The sequence below is a fragment of the Rhinolophus hipposideros genome (assembly GCF_964194185.1).
Source record: "Rhinolophus hipposideros genome assembly, chromosome: 12".
In the NCBI taxonomy this organism is placed as follows: domain Eukaryota; kingdom Metazoa; phylum Chordata; class Mammalia; order Chiroptera; family Rhinolophidae; genus Rhinolophus; species Rhinolophus hipposideros.
The window spans coordinates 26,287,181-26,306,658 of NC_138058.1; the positions used below are offsets into that span (position 1 = coordinate 26,287,181).

Consider the following 19,478-nt stretch of genomic DNA (forward strand, 5'->3'; position numbering starts at 1 on the left):
GCTGTGGCTGTCTGAACTGAATGTACAGATGAGTTTGGTAAGCAACAACAAAAAGCTGCTGGTTTTTGTTCTTCACTCTATTCTTGTGGACTGTGAGGTAACTCTTATGCTGTGATAGGAGTAAGAGAGCTATAAAAGTAGTTGTTTTTATTTGCCTCCGCTCACCTTCTATTATTAATTGGTACACGCTAATCTTGGAAGAGCTGAGAAATCAGATACTGAAACAATTCAAAGTCAACAGACTTACGTCCGAGGCATGGCCTAATCTAAAAATTTATAGTACAGGGCTGTGCCCAGCATTTAACAATCCACTGAATTCTTTTTTTGTACCCTTTACAACTTCTTACAAACATTAAATAATTCAAATGTTTAAAAAGCGACTCTAGTGGTGCACAGGAAGTAAAGGCTGCTTTGTCTTTGTATTTTCTGGCTAATACTAAATGACTTGCTACTACATTTAAGTAGCTACTTTAAATGGGTATGGCAGAAATAGTAGATATTACCAGAAGCAGAAAAAATACCTTCCTAACACATTACAAAAAAAATAAGTAGAGTTTTACTCAAACAGACTTGGGCCAAACATGCTGCAAACTAATTTCAGCCAGAAAAATTTAGAGTTTTAAGAAATCTTTGACCTGTATATGAACAGTTGAAGAAAAGTACAATACTATCATGCTACCGTGTTTCCCTGAAAATAAGACCTACCCCGAAAATAAGCCCCAGTTAAGATCGTCAGCGAGAAGGACGCATTTAGTACGTTATGACAATGTTCCAGAAGATGACCTGACTGTAGTTGGATAAGTGTAGATTGTTGTACATGAAAAAATAAGACATACGCCCTAATGCGTCTTTTGAAACAAAAATTAATATAAGACCCAGCCTTATTTTCGGGGAATTATGGTATAAGACCTAGTCTTATTTTCGGGGAAATACGGTAGAAGACCCAGTCTTATTTTCAGGGAAACACGGTATGACTTCCAGTAATACATGAAGAATTCCCAAATATCCCAAGTCATAACAGTTACAGAGAAGCCTGTCTGCAATCAGAGGCAAGCAAGTCTTTAATAAATCAGCCACAAACACAAGATGGTATTTTAAATATACAGTAGGAACATTTATTTTAACACTTCTAAAAGATATTTCTCCATGCCTGATGATTTGATATAAAAATCAAACCCATCATACTTTCCCCATCAGTCTCTCTACATCAAGGGTAATCAGAAATTTGTACAACATGAATATTTGCTTCTGAAACAAAAATTACAAATTAAGTGAAAACAAAAATACACAAATCAACTGGACCCTAAACAAATTTCTAACGAATTCTTTCCCCTTTCACCCAATCACCTAGAGCTTCTTTCTTCCACCTCATTCTGCTCCTTTTCCTTTTTTTGCTTGGCCATGAACTTCTGTTGAAAGTAATTTGCAATATAAAATATTATTAGATGTTGCTTTGCTGTGTGTACAAACAAATCTAAAAATTTCATTTACAATTTAAAACAGCCTGATCCTATAAAGATTAGCGACACAGTGCCTTATACTGACATTCCTCCCTTCATCAGTCATCTGATACTTTATGATATACCGTGCATCATGCTCGATGCCTGGGGACTGACTCGGTTGTCAGCAAGATAGGTAAGGCCCTTTACCTCATGAAGCTTTCATTGCAGTGGGGGGAGAGAAACAAAAATTAAATAAGGTAAATTCTGGGTGGTAGTAAGCCCTATAAAGGAAAAAAATACAATAAGGTGATGGAGACTGACCCTTTTTTGGGGGGTAGGGAGAGTTCTATTTTAGCTAGGTCTTTTTTAGGCAAAGGCCTTCCTTGGAAGCTGATATTTAAGTCGAGACCTAAAATACGAGGAATAGCCAGCAATGTAAGCGGGACTGGGAGAGGACAAAGGAACAGCAATACAAAGGTGCAAAGGGGGTCTTTCGTGTATGAAAAAGAGGCAGAAAAGCTGGAACACAGCAATGAAAGGCTTGAGCTTAGAATAAACTAGAGCTAGGTTCAAATCCTAGGTCTGCCACTAACTAGCTATGTGACCTTGGGATTAGACACTTGGATTTAGATACACTTCAAGTCTGTTTCCTCAACTTTAAAATTGGAATGATAGGCATCTACCTCCTAACATTGATGGAGGGGACTAATTAAGTTCCCTGCAAATAAAAGCTCAAACATTAGATTAGTATCTGTGCCATAGATTCAATATAGAGGATGTGTAAAACCACTAAACAGGAGAAATCAGAACTATGGCTGATGACGATTTTCTAGAGTAGCACTCCCCGAAGATATACACAACTTGGAAAAAAGGGAAGGAGATGTTATAATTACATCAGTTTAGGAAATGGGTTGAAAACTTAAGTAATTCCTTCTGACTAGACAATTCAGAAACTTGAATACGCTGTGTTCATGACTCTGCAACAGGGCATCAGTATATATAGCTTCCCACACTGAACGGAGTGTCACATGGGACTAGTGAGCTACAGAAGCTCCTCTGGCAAATGCTGCCAGAAGAAAAGAAACAGACTAGAAGTTACTGGTAAGGTACAATGAAGGAGAGGAATAGGAACTGGGACTTAATCAACTGGCACAAACCTTCAAAATTCTCTTAAAGGGAAAGACTATACATTTTTGGGTGGACACTTTAGTTTGATTACAATACCAACACCTGAAGATTTTATGAGGAGTTAAAATTAAAAAAACTTACCTCTGTATTTTGCTTATGACGTGTACTCTTGCAGTGATTTGTCATTGCTTTTTCACCTGAGTAGAAGAGGGAACAGATTGGACAGAAGAATCCAGCCTTCGGTACAAGAAAGTCCAAATCTAGAGGACAGGAAGACAGGGGGGAAAGAGAAAGGAGGAAACTTTACATTAATTTATCTATAGCTATGCTAATCAATTTATCTAAACATGACAAACATACCAAGCACAGTATATACTTACATACAAACATAATACACAGTGCTATAGATCTCGGGATCAAGAGCAATTAAGCTTTTAATCACAAAACCAAAGTCTTTATTTTATTTTTTAACAAATTCCGTAATATTCTAGAGCCTCCAGAAATGCCAGGGAATTCCTTCAGAATAGCTATTCATTGGAAAAGAATCTCATAGAGAGTCTTTGAAATAAACCTCTCTGGAATTCCCTATTAAAATTAAACAGGAAGAAAAGGCAGAATGATGGGCAACTGACTGCTTGAGGAATATTCTGGGTAAACACCCAAGGAGCCCCTCAGATCATCTTAGTTACTATGAACATAGTTTGCTAACTAAGCTTTTCAGCATGTTCTACTTAAGTGCAATTGTTGCCTGAGCAAATGTAATTCAATTCTTACCAGAGCAGCAAAAAAACAAAATACCAGGAATAAAAAAAGAGACATATCCCAGGCTTCAAGAGTACAATAAAAAATATCCTTGCCAGGTTAAAACACAGCGTAATAAACTGTTTTCAGAAATGCCAATGTGCAAAACTTTGCAACTTCCACTCTAAAATAACCATCTAAGAAGGTTAAACCATTACTCATCTAAACAACAGAACCCTTATTATGGTACTGAATTTTTATTTCATATGGATAAGGGAAAATGTCACTTTTACTTTACCTCCGGGGACATCAGCTGCCACTGACTTCCCTACAGAGTCCTCAGTCTTCCTGCGTTTTCCTTCTGGTTCTGAATCCTTCAAGCCAGATTCTTCGTCACCTACAGTCATTAAGTTTTTTAAAGAAAACATTATTCAAAATAGATTTATAGATTTTGTGAAGCTAACATTAGATAATCCCCACCTTCAAAGACTAATTTATGGCTCATCTTCCTAAGTAAATCTTCCTTGGTTAATCCCACCTGACCACTTCCAAGATTCCTTAATGTAAGGAATAAATGGGTAAATCTGTTTAATCTTATTAAATGGGTTTAAAGGGAAAAGACTAAAGCTAATATCTTATTTCATTTATAAATTGTTCCAGAAAGAATTTAAAGGGTAATGGAAGAAATTCCAGTTCTATAATTACTGTCAACAGTTAACTCGTACATGCAAAGTACTGGGTTGGGAAGAGTGTGGCTTAAGGGGAAAAGGACATGAGCAGAGACTAATTCTGATGCCCTGTACTGAGGCCCTTCTAAACAGGAGAGGAAAAAAACGCCCAAATACCTTAAGCCTAAACTGGACTAAGATCCTTGGTTAGACAGAACCACAAGTTAAAATACAAATGCTAACGCCCAGCAGAGTGAATAATATGTAAGCAGCACTCAATGTTAGCACACACTGCATAATATGATTTGGGGAGAGGACAAAAACAGAAACTGGCTCCAAGTAATCCTGGTCATCCTCAGTAGCTGAAATACCTTATCAAACACATTTGCTTCTTGCCATTCCAAAGGCACATTTATCTCATAATAATAATAAATTATATAATAATTTAAGTAGATTAAAGCAAATATTTGAAGTTTAAAAAATGACTTTTTCTTTTTTAAAAAAACATCTTCAACTTTTATTTATTTTTTTCATTGGGGAATATTGGGGAACAGTGTGTTTTTCCAGGGCCCATCAGCTCCAAGTAGTTGTCCTTTAATCTAGTTGTGGAGGGCGCAGCTCAGCTCCAAGTCCAGTCACCGTTTTCAATCTTAGTTGCAGGGGGCACAGCCCACCATCCCATGCGGGAATTGAACCGGCAACCTTGCTGTTGAGAGCTCGTGCTCTAACCAACTGAGCCATCCGGCCGCCCCAAAAAATGACTTTTTCTTAAGCTAGAAAACATTGTCAAACATATTGTCTCTAAAATAATGGAAATAAATTGTTACACAAGCAGTAAATAAATCGTCTTTCTCTGTTCTTCTTTCTTCAACTAAACCATTACCTATTGCTTGGTTATCAGGAGAGGTTACAGAGAAGGGACAAGACAGAAGAATATCCACTTGGTAATGGGAGAGAGCTTCAAGAAAGAAAGCATGATCAACATGCAGAGAACTCAAATAAGACTAAATAAGGAAAAAAACACAATTTAAATCAACTTTAACAATCCAATGGAGGTTTTTATCAACATCAATTTCAGGAAGGTGGTTCAGAAAGAATACAAAATATATCCAGTTCGATGGTAGATGAAATAAAAATAGGTGCTCTTTCTAAATGCTTTCCTCTAAAAAAAGGAAAAAAGGTGGGAGCTAGAAGGATTCCAAGGTTCAGGGCACGGTTTTTTAAATGGGAAAGACTTGGGAATATTTTATTTGTGAGAAACCACTGTAGGTAAAACACAAGCTGGCAGACAGGGGAGATCGTATATTTGCTCTGGTAAATAGAAATGAAAACAAGGTTATCCAGTGAGGATGGGCTAGGTGATGCAGAGGAGGGAAAGGCTTATATTACAACTGATTAGGAAATGGGAAAGGAAGGCCTGTAATTGATTGTGGAGCAGCACTGAGGGCCCAGATGTGATCAGGTTCAATGAACTTGGACTGAATCACAGTTGATAGTTTTTCTGTAGAGAAGATAGAAAAGCAAGAGGGCCAAGAGGGTGCTGCAAAGTGGTACAAGGGATCCTCTTACAGAGCTGTTTAAGTCATTCAGGTAGTTGATATTTTGCTTTACCTCTTGGAATCAATAAACTTGAAATCTGGAACCGTGTACTTTTTCTCTACCGTTTAGCATTTTGCTATGAATATAACGGACACAATTACAAATATTGGTTGTGTGACTAGAGTGCTCTCGCCCACTTACATACTGTTCCCTATTTGTTTCAACATAAATTTTATTAATGTTGTTAAGACACCTTAATTCATTGGCTGGATGCTTGGCACCATCCACAAAGCAAGGGATCTGGTGTACAAGTAAGAGCTAGATAATAAATGATTTCTACTTGATGCTACATGGTCAGAATAACCTTTCATGGAACATTTCCACAAATCTGTCACATGTCACATTCTAACAGGATCACCTATTATTCTATTATCCCATTCCATTACGTTCCATTACCTCTCTAAATTACAAAGATAAAAGTCTTTATCCAGAGCTAATCATTATAAAGCTGCCTCCTCTCCCACCCCCGCTCTATTTCACTGTTTATACTGCTCTTAGATGGCAGATCTTTGGAACTTCACCATCTCCTCTGTGTTAGTGTTACTCTCCTGCCCCTTCCATCAATCATGTTTTACCTTTACTAATTTGCAAGGCCTCTTCATCTTGCACTGGTTCTGTTGCAACAGCCTTTTCCAATGGTGGCGTTTTCCCAATTCTACCTCTCCTGGTTGGCGTTTTAGCTTTAAAGAGAACATCTAATTTATTGCTATAGTAACAATACTTAAATTGCTTTTAGCTCTGAACAACAATTTTAACACCTTTTTTGCCAACAAGATAAAACTCAAATTTGGGAAAGAAACCTATTTCTATTATAAAATACAAGAATTCAATAAAAAATATTCAGTATTGGTCTAAATATTCTTTTATTTTCCCATTTATCTTGTTCCAAACTATACCTTCCTACCTGCTTTTCCCAAAGAACCTACACATGTTTCTATTTTGTTCCACAAGCCTGTGGGACCTTCCTAGTATTTTTTATTCTAGTTAACCCTTTCAAGATTTTCTCATTGGAAATTATTTTGATCTCCCTTAAATGCTGAAAGTAAGCTGCCCTATTAGTCTATACTCTCAAAATATTACTTAAAAGTGAAATGGTACCTTCGTGAATTTTTCTAAAACCAAAGTCTAAGCAAAAACTCGGAAGTACTATAAACATCATTCTACAAAAGATGGTTTTCCCAATAATACAAATAGACCATTTTCATCCCAATTCTAATTCAGGTACTCTAGTTTGCTTTCTGGTTTGGTCTTCTTTTCTTGAAGTATAATAACTTGAGACAAGGTCTACGCTGTAACTAAAAGAAATCTGTGAAACTTGTGCACATTTCTTTGGAAAATATCACTCATAATTATTTGTTGCCTTCTTAAATCAAGACAGAGTAAAGTACTAGTAATGCTGCAACGTACATTTTTAAAAATTTAAATGTAATGCCCTGGTAAAACAGGAAAACTACCACTTCTAAATATGTACCTGTGAAATGCCTTTCAATCATCGTTTTCAGATCTTCTTCCACAATGTTCTCACTTACTGGACCCACTTGGGACAAGGTTTCAAGTTTTGTCTTCCTAGTGTCCAGTGCTCTCTTTTTTCTATCACCTCTTTTATCGGTGGGGTGGTCAATTTTGCTCTGTGCTAACTCAACTTTTAAATCACTGTCTCCATCTTCCTCCTCTCCAACTTCATCAACAGTGACAAAATTAAGCTCTTCCTTAAGGGTGTTGAAATCTGCCAGAGAGTCTTCATCCTCTTCAGTTACTTCATCCAAAGTTACTAAGTGCAGCTCACTGCTGTCGTCTTGTATTTCATCTACAGTAACTAAAGTAGAAGGGTCTTCAGGCATCTGAGAAGAAATGAACCCAATGGAATCCCTTCCATTATTTCCTTCATTTCCTTTCGTATTTAAAGTGGCAAAGCTTATGTCTGCAGACTCACTTAAAGGTAACTCTTCTACTTCTCCGATTTCATCCACAGTTACCAAGCATTCTTGTTTGAGAAGATCTTGTTCTTCAGCCACTGACAGTACAGTAACGTCTTTAGGTTCGCTGTGGGTGATGCAATCATCTTGCTCAATTAACTCATCTAACGTAAGAAGTGAATTTGAGTTTTTTACCATCTCTTCCACATTTATTTCTTCTTCATCAATTACTTCATCCACAGTGACTAGAGCCGGTGCTAGACGTGCACTAGCATCTTCCTCTTCCCCTATCTCATCCAACGTTACAAACGACAATTCTCCTTCAACAACATGCGGGGCCGAAGTTTTCCCCGTCTTCTTCCTTAAGTTAAGTTCAGAGGGGGGGATATTTTTGACAGCTTCTTTCCTTTTTCCCTTTAGTGGATTCTGCTTGGCTTGCAAAGGATTCACTTCTTCTATAACCTCATCCACAGTAACAAATTCATCCAAATTAAATGAAAATAATGGTTCCTGTTAGAAAGGTTTAAAAAAAAAATCACAAAATTGTGAACTACTGATAAATGGCTGGGTTCCAAATAGTCCCAATATATATGCATGAAGTATCACTTGTCAATTTCAGTGCAGAGAAGTTTCCTAAAGGCTGAAATTAATTATTTTTAAAATCCCTACAAACGAATCAGCTATAATTCACAAAGTAAACAATGCCAAAGGTAAGAATCCTAGTAATATCAATCTAACTCCACCTTTACTTAATTTCAATGATTACAATGATTTCCTAAATGAGGTATGAGATTTGAACTATTATACACAAAAAATACACTTAAAGCATTTATCAAACAATATAATGTAAAGAATTTACTGTTTCATTTGTTAAATATCTAACAAAGTGTTCTAGAAGACTTAATGACTAATAAAAACTCTTCAAATGTAGCTAGAAAGTAAACAGCTACCTAGACTGCTCCATTGACCAATTTATGTATAATGCATATTTTAAGATATGCTGCACTAAGATATAAAGTTTACATATTGATAAAGTTATATAGAAAATTACTAAGACTTAATGCCAAATATTACTCACTTGAAAAAAAAAGTATCTGTAATTTGAAAAATGATACCAATACTAAAGAAAATTAATTCCCAGCAGGCTTCTTACACATGAAGAAGGCTATCAACAATCAATTACCAGTACAGACAACAATTATATTAGAATAGTAATTATGGGTGGGGAAATCTGTAAGCAATTGTGTTACCAACTTATTAAGCCAATATGCTTACTTTTGCTTCTTAAACTACTAACATTTCCCTTTGCCCCAATAAAATAGGCTCAAATTCATCCCCTACCAGGGGGGGAAAATGACTGAAAAAACATTCTATGAATGGTAGAAATCTAAACTATCAAACAACCAAATATAAAATGTAAGAGGTTTGTTTGGCAGTAAACTCAGTACCAGGAAAGTAAACACTAGAGCCCACACACATAGAGTTCAACTGAACCCCGCCAAAATGCCCATCTATTTGGAACTGCCGCCAAATGTGGAGGATTGCAGTCAAACACCAGCCAGTCTCCTCTCACGTAACATATGATTTTATTCTGTAATATCCAGTTTATAACCTATTCTTATCAATATGACATTAAAGCTATTTTCCTACTCTATTCTCTTTCTTTCCCTGGGTAACTTTATGCCCTGAACAAATTAACCTAGTTCAAAGTCAAAAACGAATTAGTGGTAGGGTCAAAAAAAAAAACCCCAACATTTCATTCCTGTTCTTTGCTCTACATCAAACTCATTATAGGAGAGAGAGACCACTGCAAGATGAACTCTTCTATGGAGGGATGGAACAGAAGGGTTAGTATTAGTGAACTGTTTCTTACCTCTTTACATTTGGAAACTCCACCTGCGGTGCCTTTAGGATTCTTAGTGTTTTGCCCAGCCAAATTCTGAAATATTAGTAAAAAAAAAAAACACACAGAAAAACAGAATTTACAAGTAGGCTATTAATGTTCTTTAAAAAAGGATAATTCAAATAGCAAACATTATTCAAACACATTCAGTTATGCAAATATTTAACAGATAACACCAAACTAAGTCAACAGTCATGTAACAGTATAGGCAGAGTCTGTAAGTTGTGGTTAAATTCAGTTTTACTGACCTTTCCCAACAATGTCTAAGTTGGACAATCACTAAGCTGATAATGGAAGCTTCAATTTAAAACAGAAAAATAGTTTCCCGTTAAGAAGTAGAATGCTAAATCACCTCAGGAGACTCACTGCAGACTTTTTTTTTAAAACCACAAAGTTATGTTTCTGACCACATTTTATCCAAATAATGCTTTTCGAACCTGCTAATAATTATGAATGTGAGCTTAATATTCTAAATGCTTATTGGCTTAAATCAATGAAATCGTTAGGAAAGGGAAATGGGAGCTTGGGAGTGGAGTGAGGAGATGGAAGTAGAAAACAAGATTACATCTCCTACTCCACAGCTACAACAGCAGTCCTAATCACTTCAAAAATACACGGAGCCATTCTTCCTACCCTCCTCACCTTATTGTTGCTGTCATCCCGTTTCATGATGAAAGGTCTAGCCTCTGTTTCCTGAGATTGTTTTGTAATATCCAGTTTAGAATCCTTGTCTTGCGGGGCTGAGATCCTTCCACTGCCCACTTTGGTAATACCGCTCAGAGTGGGTTTGAATTTACTGCTGCTTTCAGCCAACCTGGCACTTGCAGGTTTAAGCAGACCCAATTCCTTGGCTGCAAGTTTCTTTTCAGCATTTATTTGATCTCTGAGTACAGATTTCAGAAAACTTTTCTGGTTTTCAGATTTTGAAGCTGTAGTTTTTGCCTTTGGAGAAGAGACCATAGTAGCCTTGATGCCTGATTTACTGCTGGGTGCATTTGATGCAGCCAGCATACTAGTTTTATTAGTTTCATCAGGATTACTACTGGCCTGGCCTACTCCTTTTTTTGGGTATGCCTTGATCACAGTGTTTTCTGCAGGCTTTTCTTTCACTGATGCCACAATCTTTTCCAACTTCTCTGCAACCATCCTAGCGTCATTCTTTTCAGCCTTCTCTGTTTCTATTTGCAGGTCCATTTTGGTTTCCTTAGTATTAAATTCATTTTCTTCACCCACATCACTTTTTTCGAAAATTTCCTTTTTGCTCACTGCCTTCTCATCCCCAGCGGAAATTCCTGGTACTAAGGCCACAACAGAAGTAGATGGTACTATTTCTGAAACAGTTTCATATTTGTCCACTTCAGCTACAGCTTCTATCATAGACTGTGTAATCCCAGAAAATAAATCTTCTGCTTCAGATGGAGATTCTTCTAGAATTCCTTGGATGTTCCTTTCTTCTATAAATGCGCCGTCAGACGTTGAAAATTCTGTTTTAGGATTAATCATTTTTTCCTCTTCCTTCTCAAAGTCACTGGTGTACAGCTGCTGATTTATAACAGACTCCTCTACATTTTCAGTGAATAATTCAATACTGGTTGGAGTGCATGCTACAAAAGGTATTTCCACTTTGACCTCCTCTCCTTGAGTTTCAACTTCCAACGTTTCAATAACAAAGTCACAGTTACACGGTGTTTTTTCAGGTTCTTCCTCACAAGGCTCTTCCTGTTGTACAGAAGTTTCTATTGGAATGTTGGGAACAGTTTCTTCTTCAACCTCACTAGGTTTAACAGAGGGACTATCAGCTGCTGTTTGCACCTCACTTTCATCAACTTGGCTGTTTTTCAAGTCAGGGCTAAAAGCATTTAAAAACAAACAAAAAAACACAAACAAAAACACAAACAAAAATCAAACTATGATGAGAATTCAACCATTATAAATAATCCTGTTAATGCCAATTGTTAAGACTTCCGGATGCTTTAATAATAAGCACTGGGAAATCCAGTCAATCAGCATTAAAATGGTTAAGATGTTTTGATGTAAATATGTAAACAATTTAGTATTTTTAGAGATTTCCTCCATTGCACTGAAGATTTCTTTCTAGTTCAAAGGAAATGGCAAAATTACAAGCTTTGACAGGATCCTTTTACTCATGTAAGTTATAACCATTTTTTTTCTTTCTGTGTCAAGTTGGCATCTCATATCCAAAGGCTGAGTGAAAACTCTCAAATTATTAGGTCCTATCTATCCAACAGTGGTACCTGAAATAATAAAATGTGTATAGTTCTATAATAAAATTAACAATCCATGCACTGAATATTATAAGTGAACCTTACCTAACAGGAACATAAATAGAATCTGGTAGGGAGAAAAAGCCATACTTTTAACCAAGTCACTTCTTTTTTATTTTGACGTGAGACAGATTTGTTTTTAATTTCCCAAGAACTGTATTTATTAGTACTATTTAAGAGAAAACTTTCTCTGTATATTTTCAATACTCTGTTGGAGAGATATAGTTAGAGGTAAAACTGATAGAATCACCTTCATAAATATGTAGTTTTATTATAAAACATGTGTCTTTGGCTACATTATGAGAAGGAGTATGTTAAAAGCAATTCTTCCAGTTACCAAGAATAATTTAAAACTCCAATATATACCTTAAAAATGTAAAAGTAAAATTATTCAAAAGAAATGGAGAAAATACACGGCAAGTATATGTGTGTAATCAATCTTATTTCATTGTAGTCTTCCCAAATCCACCGTAAGCGAAAGTTTGTGATTCTGTAATTCAACTACTTTCACTGAGACAGAATAAACTATTATATTAATGCTCCATAGATTCAGACGTAATCTTGACGAGTAACAAGGACAATTCAAGCTTGCAAAAACAGTGTACAGCATGCTATCACACAAAGTTCCACAAATACACATTAACTTAATGACATCAGGAGCAGCAGGTAGAAGGAAGAAACCAGAAAGTGATCATGCCATATCAATACCTCATAGTAAAGAGTATGACTTTTTTCTCCTACTTTGGAAAAAGTGCTACCACATCAGGGTCTAGTAATTTGAGCCAATAATAAACTGGTTCTCTCCCTAAAGATGGTTAAGTTTAAACTTCCAAAGAAGGAAACTTTTCTAAGAGATCAGAAAAACACCTTCTGATGAAAAGTTATAAAGACAAAGAGTTTGAGATTTTTATTTAAGTTAAACAGCCAGTAACCACAGACCTTAATCAACACGTATTCTATTCATTTGTGTAAGCTACCCTTTGTTTGTTGAAAAGGTTTTAAAGGTTATTTGAAATAATTCACATACATCCCTTATATTTAAAAAATACCAAAGGCTGATTTTAAGTGTTCCAAATTCTCAGGACTAGTCAAAAGAAAACTTGTGGCCAAGCACAAATATGACAAAAACAAGAAAAAGTTGTGACATTAAGTTACAGCAGTTAGGGAAATATTATTTATCGAAATGTAAGCTTCTGTTTTTAAATTACAAGACTCATCTCCAATAGTGAAGATTAAATTCAAATTCCTGCTTATTACTGAACTGCACATTAACCCTAATGCCTTTACAAATCAGGGCTATACTATACAAAAGCTCCAATCTACTGGGCTAGAAGAGTACCAAGGGAGATTTTGATTCCTGGCTCTCACATATAGCAAGTCCTTCCCCTTTATCATATTGAAAACTTGTCAATTAAATAAAGCTATTATCTTTTATACAAAATGAATCGCTTTGCAGCATTTCCACATTTCAAACAGAGAGCACCCACCTACTTGGAAAAATGGCTTAATTCTGTATTTGTTCTTGTGTGTTGGTCTTTTAAAATTACAGTGCTTTCTTTGTTGAATTTACCAAAAACTACTATCTATTTTTCTGGCTAATGTGGGAAAAAGTCTCAGTGTTCATCAAGTTAGTTTGGAAAGTCAGTTTGAAATGTCAAATAAATGAAATTATTAACACTAGAATCAAACAATCAGTTTTTCAAAAGATCAAAGGAAAACAATCATATTTTGGGAAAAGGCACAAAAAAGGATTTCAGGAAGGCATTCAGGATATAGGTGTCAATTTCCCACCCTATGTCCCACCCCCAACCCGCCTTCATACCAGAGTTTCAAAATCTTCGAAAAGGCATACAATAAAAGCTGGGCATGAGAACAAATGTTAACATTATACCATACACATTCCGAGAAACTTTAGACTTAAAATACTTGAGACTAGTATTTCTTTCAAAGGGCCACTGGATACGTCCCCTCATTATTAAAGAATTGGTGAAAAATTCATCTTGCATCCTTATTCAGAGCCTTAATCACATGATAAATAATGTTTACAAGGGGGGATGAGAAGAGGCAAAATGTAAAGTATTATTAAAATATTAATAGATCCATGTGAGATTCCTTTTAAACAGGAAATATACTTAAATACTTTAATTATAAACAAAAGAATAGTATACATTACGAATTAGCACCTACAAGTGCTTTAAAAAAAAAGCACCAGTATTTTCTCAGGATCATTTTACTCCAATAAAAAAATGTGAAGTATTCGGATTACACGCATCTGTTTCCCTAATGTCATAAGTTAGGAAAAAAATGACTGTAAAATGGGAATTTAAGTTATTAATGCTAGAATTTTTAAAATCAATTTTTAAGGTTAGACAACTATCTCTAAATTCATTAAGAAATACCTTTGATTTTTAAAAGGTAAGTCAAAACAATGAGAGGGAAAAAATGATCAAAACATAGATAATACCTATTCTTACAGACCTGAAAAAATCTTTGTCAAATGAAAGACATAAAATGGATTTATCAAAGAGCCTACTTACTTACCAGCCAGAGTTACTGTGGCCAAACTGCAGGCTTACCTATATGCTACTACATGTGTCATTATTACTTATTTAGCCCTTTCTGGGCTTTTATATTAAACACTTGTAATATTACTTCTTACGCATGTGAATGTAATTGGTGTGATGATGTACAATTCAATGCAAACCTGAAGTTACCAACATATTTTAATGTACTCATAACCATCTTTATCATTCAAAAGTCTCATTGTATAATAATTACAGAGAAGAAAAATCCGTAAGACATCCTGTTTTTCAGGCATATTAAAATTAGACATTGCATCAAATAATTAAACTCTACATATTTAAACACCTTCAAACTGCTCTTTCAAACTTAAAAGTTCTTACTACATGAATTCTAACAAATAAGGGTAAATTACTTAGTATATAAATGAGGGGAAAGAAGTCTTAATCAGTAAATCCCAATAAACAAGAGTAAAAGGAAGGTTACTAATTGGTGGAGCAGAGGCGGTGATAAGGGTGGTTTCATCAGGATGAGAAAGTGACTAAGAACAGGGTGCATCATATGAGCTCAAAACAAAACTGTGAGTCACAAGTTTGTGTAGATTATGGAGAACAAGCTTTCATTCTATGAAAATATAAAGCAGCGTACATATTTCTTTATTTTACAAATATCCCTTCCACCATCCCAGTTGTTTTTGAAAAGTATCAAAGTATATGATGAATATTATCCTTTTTGGTTTTAAGTCAATGAAATTTTAAAAAGATTATGCAAAAATATTAAATTGGAATAAAAAAATCTAGCAATATAATACTGATCAGAGTCAAGTTGTTCAAGAACCTTAGCAAAACATTTCATAAAGAAGTCCTAATTATATATTTAATTCAAATTGTGTTTACTTTTTCTATAAAGAAACCAGTAAATACCTGAGACAAAAACAAACAGCAACAAAAAAACCCGAAAAATAAAACAAAAAAAACCCAAAACCCTTGATCAAACAAAACCAAAGAGAAAACCACAACACTCATATCCTCGTATATGTATGTACAAAATGAAACACGTAAAATACGAATTTTTTGTTACATGTGAACAATTACTATAAAATACAGAAATAAAATTCAGTAATTAAATACCGTATGAAAATGTTAGCAAACTTAAAGCAACATACCTTTCTTTTTCTAGTTCTTGGTCTTTCACAGATTGAGCCTGCAACATAATTCCACACTGTATTAGACGCTATTCTATTGGATTTTAAATATTTAACCCATCAATGCAATGAATTCTAGTTCTTAAAAATTTAAGCTAAAAAACAAAACTACACCTAAAAAATGTACTAAAAGTTAGTTATCAGTTTCCACATAACTATTAGGTTCTAGAAATTTCTCTCATTAGTTAGGTTATGCAGAATAACTGACACACAGTAATTAGGTTCCTCAAAGTTGATATAAATAAGAGACAAATTTTGAACTTTGAAAGCCTGGAAATACCACCTTTTGCTAAGAATAAAAACAATCAACCTGAAATATCAATGTATTCATTGTGCAGTTACTAATTAAAAATACTTCTATTTATAAGGGAAACCAGTTGTCTTAAAAGGCTTTCTACTCAAAACACCTATACGTGCTGGGTGAAATTTAACAATAATCTTTTTAAATATATGTCTGAACCAATAAGAAAGTCAGGTCATAGGCCCCCAAATGGAAGTAGAATTAAAATTCAGTGTCTCTGTACCAAACACTAGTCCACGCACTTTGGACACATCAGTGAACAAAATAGCAAAAATATATGCCCTTTAGAGCTTGTATGTACTAGCTGAAGGCTTTTTCTGTGGTAATCACGTGCACTGAGTTGAGAATCATCTTTCTCTAGATTTTGTCAAGTTAAAAATTGAGAATTGTACTTTAATAAGAAATTGAATAATGTGCAAAGAGAAGATGCCTGGTGAGGGTATTGGGAGTCCCAGAGTAGAGGCTTTCTTTACTGGGTTGTTCTGGTGGGGTATCCAGTCTACATTGTAATGATCTATAACACCAACTAAAGATGGTAGTTGATAAGCACCATCCACAGTGTTTCTAAGCTATCTCCCCATTCATGGGAGAAGCTGTTAGAGGAAAACGAAGACCTATATGATAGTAGAGGAAATCTATATCAGATATAGTCATTAACTTGTTTATTTATTTATAAACAAATACAAGAGAAAAACAAATGCAACAGAGAACAAGCATACAAAATTGGCTGACAGTATTGCAGAAAATTGAAGGGTTCTGAAGAATTTTTCTGGAGAAAAAAAATCAGTACACAAAATCAGTACATGTGTTATTTCCAGAAAGACAGAATACTAAAATTGAAGAGAAGAAATAATCAAAGAAGTAATAAGACGAAAACTTGCTTCAGGTGCAGGAACACACTAATCTTTAGATTTTATAAATTCCTTTATAAAGTACTCTAAGCAGGATATAGGAAATAAGTTCCAAACCAAGATAAAACCTCGCTCACTACACTAGCCATACTGATTCTTCTTGGATATTCTTGAATCACCAACTAGGTCCTTAAGACCTTAGCTCTTCTAAAAACCTCTTCTCCTTGATAATATTCATAGAGCTTGCACTCTTCCTTCCTTCACATTTCTCAAATAACTCTTTTTCGGGGGGCTATTCCTGACCATTCTAAAATACATAGCCCCCATTCATCACTCTCTATCCTTTTATCTTGATTTGTTTCTACACACCTCATAGTACTTTTTACCACCCGACATTACATATATATCTACCATGTTTCCCCGAAAATAAGACCTGGATGGACCATCAGCTTTAATGTGTAATATTAGTTTTGGCTCCAAAAGATGCATTAGAGCTGATGGTCCGGCCAGGTCTTATTTTCGGGGAAACACGGTATATCTTATCTACTTATAGTCCACATCTTCCACTAAAATATAATAAACTCTTTGAGAACAGGGACAACAACTCCTCAGTTCATCAATGTATTCCAATGTCTAAAACAGGGCTGGCATAGAAAAGGAATTAAATATTTGTTTAATGACACTTTCAGGGAGGAAAAAAATAGAATACATAAAGGTATGATTGGAATCAGCCTTCTCAACAGTACAGGTTAGGAAAAACAACCATCTGAGCAAAGAATTCTCCACCTAGAAAAACTATTAATGAAATATGTGAAGGCAAAATAGTCATTTTCAAATATGGAGGGAGGGATTCATATTTGAAAGTTTACGGCCCATACATACTTTCTGGGGAAAAGTATTTGAAGAGGTATTCTAGCAAACAGAAAAGTAATCCAAGAGAGTGGGAGATACAGAATCCAAGAAATAACTAAAATAACTCAGAAGAGCAACAAAATCAAAGATGTATGGTTGTTTAACAAAGCAAATGGCCATCAACTTAGAAGAGGAAGTCAGAAAAATAGCTCTTAGAAGAGAGGGAAAGTCTAACAAATACTGATTAAGTTATATGACCTGAATAACCTGAAGACAGTCTTTATTCCTCATAATGACAAAAAACAGTTCCTTAACTGTATAGAAAAAGCCATAAGCTAAATACTAAAGAAAATAAAAACATAGCATCATTTTGAGAAATGATTGGGAATATAACAAAGTCACACCTAAGTGTACAAGTTATAGACACATATTTCCTTCTTTATAGACCCACTCCCAGTATAACTTAATTCTGCAGTAAATATCTTCATAATCAAGATGTCAAAAATGTAGACATTGGTTTTTAGTACTTAGAATTATGCCTTTATGCTTCATATGCAGGGCAACTATAATTACAGAACTAAAGGTTAAAACATACTATATGTAAAAGTAACTTACAGGTAACAAAAATGGGAAGAGGTATTTGGAGAGGGTAATATAAGGATGTTACGTAACTGATTATAAACACGGTAAATTAAAAACTATTATTTAAAAACTCTGGGAGCAAGACTCATTTCAGTTTTATAGTCTATTCCTTAACTTAGACTTTCACTCTCATACAGACCATTACAATACTTTGAAATTAGTCTACCTGCCTCTACTATCCATTTATTGAATGGCTATAATATACAGTATGTGATATGCTCATGATCATGAGGCCGGTTTATCAGTGGTGTAGCTAATACTTTCACAATAAGCCAAATGGAATCTCCAATTTAATAAGTTGTAAGAATACGGTTCTGGGTAAGGGCTTGGAAAGTAAAGTATCAATTTAGGGAGAGGTTGGAGTATCTGAGGTCTTACTTCCTGTCATCAGTTTTGGTTCAAATAAACTCATAAATTCTATCTCCCTTAAGCATTCTGTCAACACTGGATGTTGAATTGCCAACTGTTTGTTACGATTTAGATGTTTAAGTTTCTTAGTGCTTTACAGTTTGTGTGTATGTATTAATAAAACATTTCTTAACAGACTCTTAAAAAAAAATTCTAGGGCAGCTAAATGACTCAGTTGATTGGAGTGCAAGCTCTGAACAACAGGGTTGCCGGTTCAATTCCTCCATGGGATGTTGGGCACACCCTGCAACTAAGACTGAAAATGGCGACTGGAATTGGAGCTCAGCTGTGCCCTCCACAACTAGACTGAAGGAAAAAAACTACTTGACTTAGAGCTGATGATCCCTGGAAAAACACACTGTTCCCCCCGCCCTCAAAAAAATCTGGAAAAAAAAAATTCAGGTAGAGGTTTTATGTAATTTTCATTTGTTTTATTTTCTTTAAGTCTAAAAGTTTAGGACCCTATTTCTAGAAGAAAAATTTCTCTACAGTCAGTGTTTACTATAATTCTGAACTTAGATGAACAGGTGATAACTTGAAAATATCAAAAACACAATGTGTAAAAATATAATGTTCTGTGAAGGAAAAAGGCAAAAAAGTTTAAAATTGTTTTTCTGAAATTATCAGGTTAGACAACTCTGAATTTGTGCTAATATCAGTACCTATCATGATGCATTTACTTATAGGCACTCTATTTCATTTGGTTTTAATGGGGGAGTTTTCCTTTTCTTGAGCTAGCACAAGATTTTTGGGAGATAAACAAATGAAAAACATGCAGACACCAAACCTAAGTCCAATTGATTACTCGCTGTTATTGAGATACAAAGAAACGATTAGAGAAAACATGAGTTTGAATTTTATTCTTGCAAAGGTGGAGTATTCATAGTTTTCATACATGTATTATTACTGTGTAAGCCAAGAACCTGTAAAATCTTATTTCTTATACAAGAAGAGTTTATAAAAATTTTATTTAAACAAATAAAAGAATAAACAAACTTCTTTCTAGGATATAGCGAAA

At 34.9% G+C, this 19,478-nt stretch overlaps 1 protein-coding gene across 15 annotated transcripts in view; it reads right to left on the reverse strand.

Moving 5' to 3' along the window:
• Positions 1 to 326: 326 nt before the first annotated feature.
• Positions 327 to 19,478, reverse strand: part of ZNF638 (zinc finger protein 638) — a 111,174-nt gene continuing 92,022 nt past the window's right edge. For 8 of the 15 annotated variants that reach the window (XM_081069435.1, XM_081069438.1, XM_081069437.1 and 5 more), the window contains 8 exons: positions 15,368 to 15,405; positions 10,040 to 11,246; positions 9,368 to 9,433; positions 7,050 to 8,004; positions 6,154 to 6,258; positions 3,610 to 3,708; positions 2,712 to 2,830; positions 327 to 1,409 (listed from right to left, as the gene is read on the reverse strand). In XM_081069435.1, the coding sequence (XP_080925561.1) occupies positions 1,344 to 1,409; positions 2,712 to 2,830; positions 3,610 to 3,708; positions 6,154 to 6,258; positions 7,050 to 8,004; positions 9,368 to 9,433; positions 10,040 to 11,246; positions 15,368 to 15,405 (2,655 nt within the window). In that variant the 3' untranslated portion in view covers positions 327 to 1,343. Of the gene's footprint in view, positions 1,410 to 2,711; positions 2,831 to 3,609; positions 3,709 to 6,153; positions 6,274 to 7,049; positions 8,005 to 9,367; positions 9,434 to 10,039; positions 11,247 to 15,367; positions 15,406 to 19,478 lie in introns of all 15 variants that reach the window. The other 7 variants (XM_081069436.1, XM_081069429.1, XM_081069430.1 and 4 more) reach the window with 1 other exon arrangement.